Source organism: Micromesistius poutassou (genome assembly GCF_964030765.1).
Source record: "Micromesistius poutassou genome assembly, contig: SCAFFOLD_1393, whole genome shotgun sequence".
NCBI classification, from domain to species: domain Eukaryota; kingdom Metazoa; phylum Chordata; class Actinopteri; order Gadiformes; family Gadidae; genus Micromesistius; species Micromesistius poutassou.
Window position 1 is genome coordinate 1 of NW_028177092.1, and position 12393 is coordinate 12393.

General features: G+C 47.4%; 3 protein-coding genes across 3 annotated transcripts; 1 reads left to right on the plus strand and 2 right to left on the minus strand.

The window, feature by feature from the left end:
* Nucleotides 1-15: 15 nt before the first annotated feature.
* On the plus strand, nt 16-5877 carry LOC311376767 (integral membrane protein 2C-like; the record flags this gene model as incomplete). The annotated part of the gene is given in 6 exon segments (XM_084491242.1): nt 16-55; nt 58-167; nt 1193-1381; nt 2044-2154; nt 2701-2851; nt 4638-5877. Coding segments are annotated over 6 exon segments (693 nt in total), but the record flags the coding sequence as incomplete, so codon positions are not given.
* Nucleotides 5878-7201: 1324 nt separating this feature from the next.
* On the minus strand, nt 7202-8110 carry LOC311376768 (lysophosphatidic acid receptor 4-like; the record flags this gene model as incomplete). The annotated part of the gene is made up of 1 exon (XM_084491243.1): nt 7202-8110. One exon carries the CDS (start codon nt 8108-8110, stop codon nt 7202-7204), a length of 909 nt encoding a protein of 302 aa, XP_084347369.1.
* Nucleotides 8111-10032: 1922 nt separating this feature from the next.
* On the minus strand, nt 10033-10994 carry LOC311376766 (lysophosphatidic acid receptor 4-like; the record flags this gene model as incomplete). Its single annotated transcript, XM_084491241.1, has 1 exon — nt 10033-10994. One exon carries the CDS (start codon nt 10992-10994, stop codon nt 10086-10088), a length of 909 nt encoding a protein of 302 aa, XP_084347367.1. The 3' UTR covers nt 10033-10085.
* Nucleotides 10995-12393: the final 1399 nt, after the last annotated feature.

Sequence of the window (12393 nt, forward strand, 5' to 3'; positions counted from 1 at the left end):
TCTCTCTCTCTCTCCTCTCAGGAGGATGACGATGAGCTGGTCCTGCCGCTGCTGCCAGGAAGTCCCCCCTCAACGGACTGTGCTGCCTGACCTTTGGCCTGGTGGTCTTCATGTCCTGCCTGGTTCTGGCCTCCATCTACGTCTACCGCTACTACTTCATACCTCACGTAAGGACCCCCCACCCCCCCCCAGCCCCCCCCCCCGGCCTCTTGTTTCCTACTGACGTTAACATAAGACACCATACGGCATTTCAGGATGTTAGTAAACAATAGCCGTAACGACGACACTTCCGGGTGGCAGAACGCCAGCGGCTACCACTGACCTGAAGCCGTCCAGCCGGCTGTAAACACAAATAATAATAATAATAAATAATAATAAATAAATAACAATAAAGACTATGTCACACAGTCAACAAAACATTGTTGTTGATCTGAAGTTGAAACGATGACGAAAAACGATATTAATATAATATAATATATTATATATATATATATATATATATATATATATTAATGAGACGTCCTGTAGCACCCCGCAAGAAGAAAATCATTCATTCCAAAGCCATTTACTCTATTTTCTCGATCGTGGAAGGGTTTGTTTACTAGTGGTGCCAACGGAGAACGCATCGGCTTTTGCCACCCGGAAGAACATAGTGTGACGTCATGGTGAATTGCCGTATAACATTGCCTTCAGGGGGATTTTACTTAGTGCCGTGCTGCCCATGTTTCCCCACAGATTGAATTGGCTAATTTATAATTTCCCCTTTCCTCATTGGCTCATTATCATAAGAGCCCCCTCCCTTCAAGTATAAGGCAAACGGGAAGTACAACAAACAATAACCGTCGAATTACATTGGTAGTACTTGATTACGCGTGTCGTGTATTCGCAGCCCTTTCTTTAATGGAAAAGAAACTCAAAGGAAGGGAAATACTTCAATATAAAATACTACTAGTAAAAATAAAGGTTTTTGTGCGCGTGTGTGTGCGTGCGCGCGCGTGTGTGTGCGTGTGTGCGCATGTGCGTGTGTGTGCGCATGCGTGTGCGTGTATGCGTGTGCGTGTGCGTGTGTGTGTGTGCGTGTGCTGCGCGTGTGTGCTGCGCGTGTGTGCGCATGCGTGTGCGTGTGTGTGTGCGTGTGTGCGTGTGCTGCGTGTGTGTATGCGTGTGCGCGTGTGTGTGCGCGTGTGTCCAGATGCCAGAGGAGAACCTGTTCCACTGCAGGGTCCTGTACGAGGACTCTGCCTACGCCCCGCTGCTGGGCCGCCAGGAGCTGGAGGAGAACGTGGGCATCTACCTGGACGACAACTATGAGCAGATCACCGTGCCCGTGCCCCACTTCGGCGGCAGCGACCCCGCCGACATCATCCACGACTTCCACCGGGTGAGGCCTGGGGCGGCGACGTCCGGGGACGGCATGAGGGCCTCGCGCACACGCACACACACATGCACGCACACGCACACACACGCACACGCACACACGCACGCTGAAAGGCGGATGGAAAGGCTGCTCTATGGGAGTTTTGGTTTTTAGAAATATATATAATTTAAATTTTACGTTGACGGGCATTCAGCAGACGCCTTTATCCAAAGCGACTTACAATGAGTGAATTTGTCAGAAGAAGAAGAAGAAGGGGAAACAACATGTCGCCGTCGGTACAGTGAGGATGTTCATGGAAACAAGTGCCAGGCACCAACAGTCACTAGGTTAACCCGTTCCCCGCATACAACAAAGACAGCTAGGGTAAGATGCTACACAGCCAAGTGCTATAACTAAGCACGACACACAATAAGTGCCTGCATTAAGTGCCAGGACGTACAACATACATTAAGTGTGTACATTAAGTGCCAGGATGTACAACACACATTAAGTAGGAGTCCAGGTGAACTCTGAACAAGTGTCGTTCTAGTGCGTCGTCCTGTCAAAAGTTTAAAAGAGCAAATTACCGTTTGTACGACTCAGAGGTTTGTGGCGGGTGCTGCTACGTCTTTTGGGGACGTGACGAAGCCTTCGTACGCGCTCTACCTTCTGCTGTCCTTCCTCAGGGGCTGACCGCCTACCACGACATTGCCCTGGAGAAGTGCTACGTCATCGAGCTGAACACCACCATCGTGATGCCCCCGCGCAACCTCTGGGAGCTGCTCATTAACGTCAAGGTGGGGACGGACGCACGCACGCACACACACGCACACGCACACACACGCACGCACACACACCCCAACAAACTCCCTGCCTCAGTTCACTTGAAAGACAGATCCGTAGCAACCTAAAAATATCCTGACATTGTTGTTCCAGAAGATGTAATGAGATGCGTCCTCTGTTTGCGGTTTTGAATCTCTCTTCAAATCGCAAAAAAACGGTCTCCAGGTTCAGTTTGAGTTCAGTACTTTATTGGCTCAAAGGGAAAATTTGGTGTACAGCGGTGGAAAAGACACAAACACAACATATTATAAGACACGAGGGAAAAAAAAAACAACCTGACCAAATATAACCACTAAAATTATTATTATTACCACTCATAAAAGTCACTAAAAAAACACAGCGCTGTGGTGGTGCTGTTTGAAAGCGCCGTCAAGTCTTGTCAACAACAACACTTGTCATCATTGCACCATAGGCATAAAGGAAGACGTATCCCTATTGCGGCCCGACCCTGGATGGGCGTGACCGTGTTCTGTGTGCCTTCTTCTTCCACCTCTCCACAGAAGGGGACCTACCTGCCCCAGACCTACATCATCCACGAGGAGATGGTGGTGACGGGCAAGGTGCACAACATGCGTCAGCTGGGGCCCTACATCTACCGCCTGTGCAACGGCCGGGACACGTACCGCCTCAAGCGCCGTTCCATGCGCAGACGTGAGTTGTGATCCCTTTGTCTCTCGGAGGGGGAGGAGGGTGGGGGAGGGGGGGAGGCGGTGGCGGTTCACACACAGTCAGACTTTTAGGCAAGGCAACTTTATTTATACAGAATTTTTCATACTAACGAGTGTGTGCTTCACATGGAAACAACATTGTCATATACAATAAAATAAAATAATGGATGAGTAAAGGAAAACATGGGCAGAGTTAAAAAGTGAGTAGTAAAATAATGAAGATAAAGAGAATGAATGCAAAGTTTAAAAAGCATCTTAGAAAGTGCAATGCATCTCTCTGGTATCAGATCAACAGTCTCTCTGGTATCTCTTGTGGTATCTCTGGAATCAGATCAACAGTCTCTCTGGTGTCAGATCATGTATCTCTCTGGTCACATTCACATTCAGCTTTTAGATTGCAGGTTTGCCAACTCTCGCGCACCTGGCGTGACACACTCACGCTTTCAGCGTCAATCTCACGCTGTCGCGCACACGCAACGAATGTCCCGTCAACGATCCCGTCCGCCCGCAATCCAACACTCAATTAGAATCTTCACGTGAAATGGTTTGAAGGCTAAGTAAAACCCTTGTCTTAGCAGTAGACCTTTCAGAACTAAAATAAATGTGATCTGGGCCACCGCGACCCTCATAAAGGTTTTAGAAAGAACAGGTACATTGGGTTCCATAGGAGGAAGTGCGAGAAGGTGGTTATGTCAAAAACCCACATCCCGCGCTCTAGAGCTACAGTGTGCAGCCGAGCTAAAAATACCACTCGGGGAAGTAGCAGACTTCTGTTTTTTTTTGTTTTACAGAGATTTAGCCTGTTTCGCAACTCTCGCCAACACTTTGTGAGACTCAAATGGGACATTTATCCACTATAAAAATGTTTTTTTTTGTAGACCAGTCTCCAATAATCGTACCGTTGCCCAGCATCCAAAATGCTGACGCCAGCCGCCGACCAGCCTGGTGCTGCAGCAGTGCACACTGACATTCTTGCCAACTGTTCCAACTTTGTTGTTATGTTTCCACCGTCCATATCATCCATCTGCTGCTGCCGGACATATTCACCTGGAAACCAAGCTCAACAATGCTTTAGGCCTATGTTGCCCCGACACAGCATGACGCCCGCCGTCGCCTACTAGATCCTTCCGAATCACAGCACACCCAAAGGAAAAACAGGATTGGTCAACAGGAAAAAAACAGGCACACCCCAACGCATCGAAGGATACTTGGTTACCGGCTGGGAAACTGCAGATGGATGGAGATATCCATCTTGACTCAAGAGCCCCTTGGTGTAGAAGTCCATGAAAAGTCCCTGTTTGATCGACAAGACCCGTGTGGTCTGTTTTTAAATGTGTGTAGGTCTGTTGTTATGAAATACATACATCTTGCAATACAATAATAATATATCCACTGATGACACATCTTCAATGATAGGAGAGGTTGAACTATCGGTCAGAATCGAGATGATTCACAGTATTTCCCTCCGGCGTTGCCCTCATGTTTCGTATAATGTTAAATCTGAGAAAGAAAAAAATATTAATTCTCCTTCTTTAGCCCTTTAGCCCCGGGGGGGGGGGGGGGGGGGGGGGAGGGAGGGAGAAGACAACCTTGCCTTTGGAGGCCCCAGAAGCAGTTTGAGTTTGAAACCCTTGAGTCCTGAACTGCGTCTCACCTCAATCTCTCTCTCTCTTTGTCTGTGTCTTTGTCTCTCTCTTTGTCTCTTTCCTTCTTTGTGTCTGTCTGTCTGTCTGTCTGTCCCTCTCTGTGTGTCTGTCTGTCTCCTCCAGGCATCGACAAGCGCGAGGCCCCAGACTGCCACCACATCCGTCACTTTGAGAACACGTTTGTTGTGGAGACCGTCATTTGTGACGACGCATAAGCACACACACACACACACACACACACACACACACACACACACACACACACACACACACACACACACACACACACACACACACACACACACACACACACACACTGTAGCACCTTTTCCTTTGATTAACTGGGTCTTGTTTTTAACTAAGGCGTTCCTTGTATGACGACTCTCCACTTGTTTTGATAAACGTGTAGGTACGCGTAGCTAGTTGTCGTGTCTCCACCACTCTGCGCCTGCAACAACCAACACAGTCCACACTCACAGTTCCATCACTACAGATGTAGCAATTTTTCACCGTTGCAAACAAGTGTTGACCGTCATCCACGCCTCAGACTTCCCTGCGGGGGTGGTGGTGGCGGCCGTCGTCATGGGGAGGCGACTGTTTCTATGTGTCGTCACCGCGAACCCGCTCTCCCTTCCGCCCCTGGAGACCTGGCGGCATGTCTCCCTCGACGAGTTTCGACGACGGGGAAAGTGGCGGTGCGCGGCAACGGCGGTCTGACCCCCCCCCCCTCCCCCCGTGGGACGACTGAAACAGGCGGGCACATTAGCGGTTGGTTACCGAGCAGCAGGTAGAGACGAACGCGGCTGTCTATCTCCGCTCGCCTACGCCGCCTTTTATCCCCGGTTAACCCCCTCGCATGCTTTCAGTTTCGCGTTTAGCTTCTCGATGTGACGATATATCGTGTGGTTTTAGTAAGACGTGGACGTAGATAACATCAAGTCGTGAACTGTGAACCGAACCGGTTCAGCGTCAACAGTCTCGCTCGTAAACCTGTTTTTTGTTTAGTGTTGCATTACATCGCAATAAGCTCACCTCTGCTTCATTACCGCCACGTAAAAAAACCTTCTTAGGCGCTTTGTTTTGGCACTTTTGAATCGATAAAGTTGTGCATCCCACTTGCTGTCTTTATTTAGTAGGCCTATTGCATGAGTTTGTGAATAAAAGAGAAAAGGGAGGAAAAAGGGTGGCACTGTTAGAATTCTTTGTAGAACAAGGTTTGAAGCCTTGGTCCAGAGTCAGAGACTGGACTGAAGACATTACAACGCCGAAAGGGAGCATATTAATGTGTTAACCACCAAACTTTTGATCTGTATATTTTGTTCACCTTTGTCTGGGATTAAAGTAGATTAAAAAACAACAACAACCTGAATCTGTCGTGGAAATCTATGAACCCATTTATTTAAACACACACAAATGTAGACTAATACATTATAATAGGCTATTTTGAATTAATATTTCAGCCCCCCCGGCTTCCAGCTAGTCTACCTAGTCTACGTCTGTGTCATCAGGCTTATCATCTTCTTGCATCACACCTGTTTTTTTTTCCACACTGGATCGTTGGAGAGCTGATTACACTGATTGCACATATGAAGTCCACACGGGGGTACAAACAAACCGTGCACGGAATCTGTGACGGGGACTCGATCCTTGAAGTCTGCCGTAGCTTAACTCAAAAGCGTGGGCCTCTACGAATAGTCAAATCTCCTAACTTTTACGCCTCCTTTCCTTAACCTTTTGTGGAACCTTGTGTTCCACGTGTTGACCCGACGTGTAAACGTCGTCGGGTCAAGAAGAGATGGGAAGGTGCTTCCTTTCGAACATAGGAAAAGACCGCACTGTTTAAAAATAATTAGACGCCACTTTTCCTTACTAACGTCATTGCACGACGGCGGGTATTGCTGACCTCTAGCGTCTCTAGCGTGGAATTACCATTTTCCAAAGATAGGACTACAACAAGCGCTCTTTTGATCCATGCGTTATTCTCGTATTGATTTCAACCAGGTTATCGCCAACAGTGAGAATCACTTAGGTTGGATTTGGCCAACAGGAATATTTGAGGCCACTTGAATCCCAATTCATATGCGGAAAAGAAAGAGGCTCAACTTATGTTGATGTTGAAATTAACTGCCCCCATTAGTCTTTCTTAAATGTGATGTCAGCATTTTATTTTCTTATGGTGTATATTGTGTGCTTACTAACCAGCAATAAATAAATTAATTTCGATTCAAATAATGTTTCTAGAATTGGTATCCATTATTATCAATTGTATTTTCTTCTCTTCTCTTCTTCTGCTTTACCGCGTCTCTCATGCGTGATGCGTCTTCGCGTAGAGTAGAGTTATGGGATACCAATATCTCCTTTCCTTTCGTAAAGGTTGGTCGGGAGTAACCTATGCTAAAGGAGGGTTAAAGGATGCATCGAGGCTCCTTTCCTAAGCATTTTTAGAATTCAACCCACCTTTCCTCCAAGTACTTCCGGAGTCTTGTTGATTTTGTTCGACATCGATAAAATATACAAAAAAAAATTGCATCAAAACTCCCTTTTGCTTTAATAGTTTCACGTACAATTGAATGTTTTGTTGACTAAAATACAAATGTAGCTATAATATATTACACAATGGCAGCAAACAACATTTTCTTCAATTGCTTCATATAAACAAATATAAAACGTGACATAGCCTACACGATCTACTTTCTTAACTGGCTCAGTGTAGCTCTATTTCTTCTCATCATGACCGGCTGTGGTTTGGGATCGGCTTTGTCATCCCCTTTCTTCTTCCAGAAGGAATCCAAAGCAAAGTAATACAACAGAGGATCAAAGCAGCAGTTCATACTCGCAAGACACAGTGCTGGCTCGACCGCATTCTTCCAATTTTCAAGGCACAGCACCACTGAAGCCGGCAGGAAAAATATGAAAAACATCAACAACTTCATGGCAAAGATGAGCATCACATTCATCCTGTTGACCTGAACAGAGCCACTGAGGTGACGGCGCAGTTTCCAGGACACCATTGAAGTGGAGATACAATTGACTGCCAGCAGTGTGAACACTAAACAAGAATTCAGGTAATTCAGTAACAGAGGAAACCTCTTCTCATAACAGGGAGAGTGATGACGGTGAAAGCAGATCGTTACATTGCAGTCCCGCATCATCCTTGCTGTTCTGAGGCTCTCTGGGATGTTCACAGCCGCTAGAAAGATCCAAACCAAGCCGCACGCTCTCCAGGTGTTGGTGGTGGTCCGCAGGTGCCTGGACCTCAGCGGGAACACCACAGCCAGCAGTCGGTCCACACCGATGAAGGTGATGAAGACGGCGCTGGCACGGATGTTGTTGCTGAACAGCATGGTGATAAAGAGGCACGCCTGCGCCCCAAAGGACCAGGCGCCGGTCGCGTGGAAGTAGACCCTCATCGGCAGGGACAGCACCAGCAGCAGGTCAGCCACCGCCAGGTTGATTATGAAGACGGCGCTGGGAGACTTGAGCCAGTGGCGGCGTATCAGGAGCCACAGGGACGCGGCGTTGAGCGGCAAACCCAGCGCCAAGATGCACCCGAAGACGCCCGCGTAGGCCGCGCTCCCCTGCTCGGCAGGCGACATGTTGTCGTCGTCGTTGTCGTCGTTGAGTGAAGAGATGTCAAATGGAAGCGCGCTCTGCTGAGGTTGTGGCCCCCGGCAGAGAGCACACCCCCTTGATCTAGATATATCAACGGGTGTCGTCTGCGTAATTTGGGTGCAGTAACCACACAGGAAGCGCTGACCTTATCGACCCTTATCGACCCTTATCATCAGGTGAACACATCACTTTCTTGGTCGGAGGCACTATTCATTCGGTACTCGTGGATTGGTGCTTTTGAGTTTAGCTGCTTTCACATATGGACGTGCACCCGTCTGTTCTCCGTCTATTCTACGGCGGTGCCGTATATGTGAATGACATATGCTGACGTTGGACCTCCTGGAAAAAATACTGAGAGTGATGTCCTCTTATGTGGTGGCAGAAGGAAGGCCAGACGATCGACATTAGCATCTGTATGTAAATACAATTTTGTTTCACACAACGATATATATACTGTGGTAACCCGGTCCACAAGAGTCTAGAGATCTCACGGCAAGTACCACGCAGAGGTTTCCAATAAGGCCGTGTTCAGCGTTTATTCACAGGTATGAGAGATAACAGGTAATACATCAACTAGACTATGGCCTCTGTGAGACTCGAGTAGGCTGTGTCGTCGGCCTTCTGCTGGGTCGTCGTCTCTGCTTCTCCCTGGGCTGAGTTCCCGGTCGGCTTTTAAGATGTCCGCCCGGTCGTTTCCACCCTCCGGCCAGGTGTTCTCCATCAGGCTGATTGCGTTGAGGGAAGATGTGCTCACTGCCGCCGGCTAGTGGATGGCGGTGGTACACCCCGTCCACCACTAGCCCACGGTTCCCCCTGGTGGGGAGCGGGTTGCCACAATACTTTAAGATATACTTTAAGAAAGTATATCCAAAAACGGTCAATAGCATTTACAGATCTGCGGCCACAATATTGTACTATATTGAACAATATTCTTGCCATTTATGAACTTCCAGATCTTCTTTGGACTTGAAGGTGAACTTGAAGTTTAAACAAAGGCGTTGAAACAAAAGGCAGAGGAGCTCTGCCTACATCCAGTGGAGGTAACTGAAGTTCTATTTGAATGACTTCTAATGAATAAGACAAAGTATTAGAAGTGAAATAAAATCGGAAGGTGAAGGAACTATGACATTTTAAGACACTTTCCAACATGGATGACCGGTGTGGTTTCATGAAATGGGACAGAATGAATGGCCTTCCCCGGTGTAATTCAGGTACAGTCACTAGAGGGCGCCGTCGTGATACTTCTTCGACCAGTTGACAATCGGCCAACAAACCAAAAACCAGGAAAGTTGCGTGAATCCGTTTTTAACGTGTTGACTCAGTTCTCACACACACACACACACACACACACACACACACACACACACACACACACACACACACACTTCTTTGCGTAAAATACAGTTATGGGATACCAATATCTCCTTTGTTTTCGTAAAGGTTGGTCGGGAGTAAGCTATGCTAAAGGAGGGTTAAAGGATGCATCGAGGCTCCTTCCCTAAGCATTTTTAGAATTCAACCCACCTTTCGTCCAAGTACTTCCGGGTCATCTCCTTAGGAAAGGAAATTTCCTATGCAAAAAAGACTATTGGTAGAGGCCCCTTGAGTCCATCTGGCTCAGTTTATATCTGGAGATTGTAAAGCTCATAAACACGATGAATATGTGATTATTAAAGGAAAGGGCTCAGCTTATTACATTCAATTTAAAGGCCTAAAAATCGGAAGCACCGAATAGTTGTTCTCCTTTTCTCAACTTGAATCTTGTTGATTTTGTTCTACATCGATAAAATATACAAAAAAATGGCATCAAAACTCCCTTTTGCTTTAATAGTTTCACGTACAATTGAATGTTTTATTGACTAAAATACAAATGTAGATATAATATATTACACAATGGCAGCAAACAACATTTTCTTCAATTGCTTCATATAAGCAAATATAAAACGTGACATACACGATCTACTTTCTTAACTGGCTCAGTGTAGCTCTATTTCTCCTCATCATGACCGGCTGTGGTTTGGGATCGGCTTTGTCATCCCCTTTCTTCTTCCAGAAGGAATCCAAAGCAAAGTAATACAACAGAGGATCAAAGCAGCAGTTCATACTCGCAAGACACAGTGCTGGCTCGACCGCATTCTTCCAATTTTCAAGGCACAGCACCACTGAAAGCGGCAGGAAAAATATGAAAAACATCAACAAGTTCATGGCAAAGATGAGCATCACATTCATCCTGTTGACCTGAACAGAGCCACTGAGGTGACTGCGCAGTTTCCAGGACACCATTGAAGTGGAGATACAATTGACTGCCAGCATTGTGAACACTAAACAAGAATTCAGGTAATTCAGTGACAGAGGAAACCTCTTCTCATAACAGGGAGAGTGATGACGGTGAAAGCAGATTGTTACATTGCAGTCCCGCATCATCCTTGCTGTTCTGAGGCTCTCTGGGATGTTCACAGCCGCTAGAAAGATCCAAACCAAGCTGCACGCTCTCCAGGTGTTGGTGGTGGTCCGCAGGTGCCTGGACCTCAGCGGGAACACCACAGCCAGCAGTCGGTCCACACCGATGAAGGTGATGAAGACGGCGCTGGCACGGATGTTGTTGCTGAACAGCATGGTGATGAAGAGGCACGCCTGCACCCCAAAGGGCCAGGCGCCGGTCGCGTGGAAGTAGACCCTCATCGGCAGGGACAGCACCAGCAGCAGGTCGGCCACCGCCAGGTTGATCATGAAGACGGCGCTGGGAGACTTGAGCCGGTGGCGGCGTATGAGGATCCACAGGGACGCGGCGTTGAGCGGCAAACCCAGCGCCAAGATGCACCCGAAGACGCCCGCGTAGGCCGCGCTCCCCTGCTCGGCAGGCGACATGTTGTCGTCGTCGTTGTCGTCGTCGAGTGAAGAGATGTCAAATGGAAGCGCGCTCTGCTGAGGTTGTGGCCCCCGGCAGAGCGCACACCCCCTCGATCTAGATATATCAACGGGTGTCGTCTGCGTAATTTGGGTGCAGTAACCACACAGGAAGCGCTGACCTTATCGACCCTTATCATCAGGTGAACACATCACTTTCTTGGTCGGAGGCACTATTCATTCGGTACTCGTGGATTGGTGCTTTTGAGTTTAGCTGCTTTCACATATGGACGTGCACCCGTCTGTTCTCCGTCTATTCTACGGAGGTGCCGTATATGTGAATGACGAAAAAATACTGAGAGTGATGTCCTCTTATGTGGTGGCAGAAGGAAGGCCAGACGATCGACATTAGCATCTGTATGTAAATACAATTTTGTTTCACACAACGATATATATACTGTGGTAACCCGGTCCACAAGAGTCTAGAGATCTCACGGCAAGTACCACGCAGAGGTTTCCAATAAGGCCGTGTTCAGCGTTTATTCACAGGTATGAGAGATAACAGGTAATACATCAACTAGACTATGGCCTCTGTGAGACTCGAGTAGGCTGTGTCGTCGGCCTTCTGCTGGGTCGTCGTCTCTGCTTCTCCCTGGGCTGAGTTCCCGGTCGGCTTTTAAGATGTCCGCCCGGTCGTTTCCACCCTCCGGCCAGGTGTTCTCCATCAGGCTGATTGCGTTGAGTGAAGATGTGCTCACTGCCGCCGGCTAGTGGATGGCGGTGGTACACCCCGTCCACCACTAGCCCACGGTTCCCCCTGGTGGGGAGCGGGTTGCCACAATACTTTAAGATATACTTTAAGAAAGTATATCCAAAAACGGTCAATAGCATTTACAGATCTGCGGCCACAATATTGTACTATATTGAACAATATTCTTGCCATTTATGAACTTCCAGATCTTCTTTGGACTTGAAGGTGAACTTGAAGTTTAAACAAAGGCGTTGAAACAAAAGGCAGAGGAGCTCTGCCTACATCCAGTGGAGGTAACTGAAGTTCTATTTGAATGACTTCTAATGAATAAGACAAAGTATTAGAAGTGAAATAAAATCGGAAGGTGAAGGAACTATGACATTTTAAGACACTTTCCAACATGGATGACCGGTGTGGTTTCATGAAATGGGACAGAATGAATGGCCTTCCCCGGTGTAATTCAGGTACAGTCACTAGAGGGCGCCGTCGTGATACTTCTTCGACCAGTTGACAATCGGCCAACAAACCAAAAACCAGGAAAGTTGCGTGAATCCGTTTTTAACGTGTTGACTCTCAGTTGTTTCAAGGGATTTTGAAAACCAATCTAAAATATTCCGAAATGTTTATTTGAACTGATACAAGGCAAACAATCAACTTAATCAGTAATGG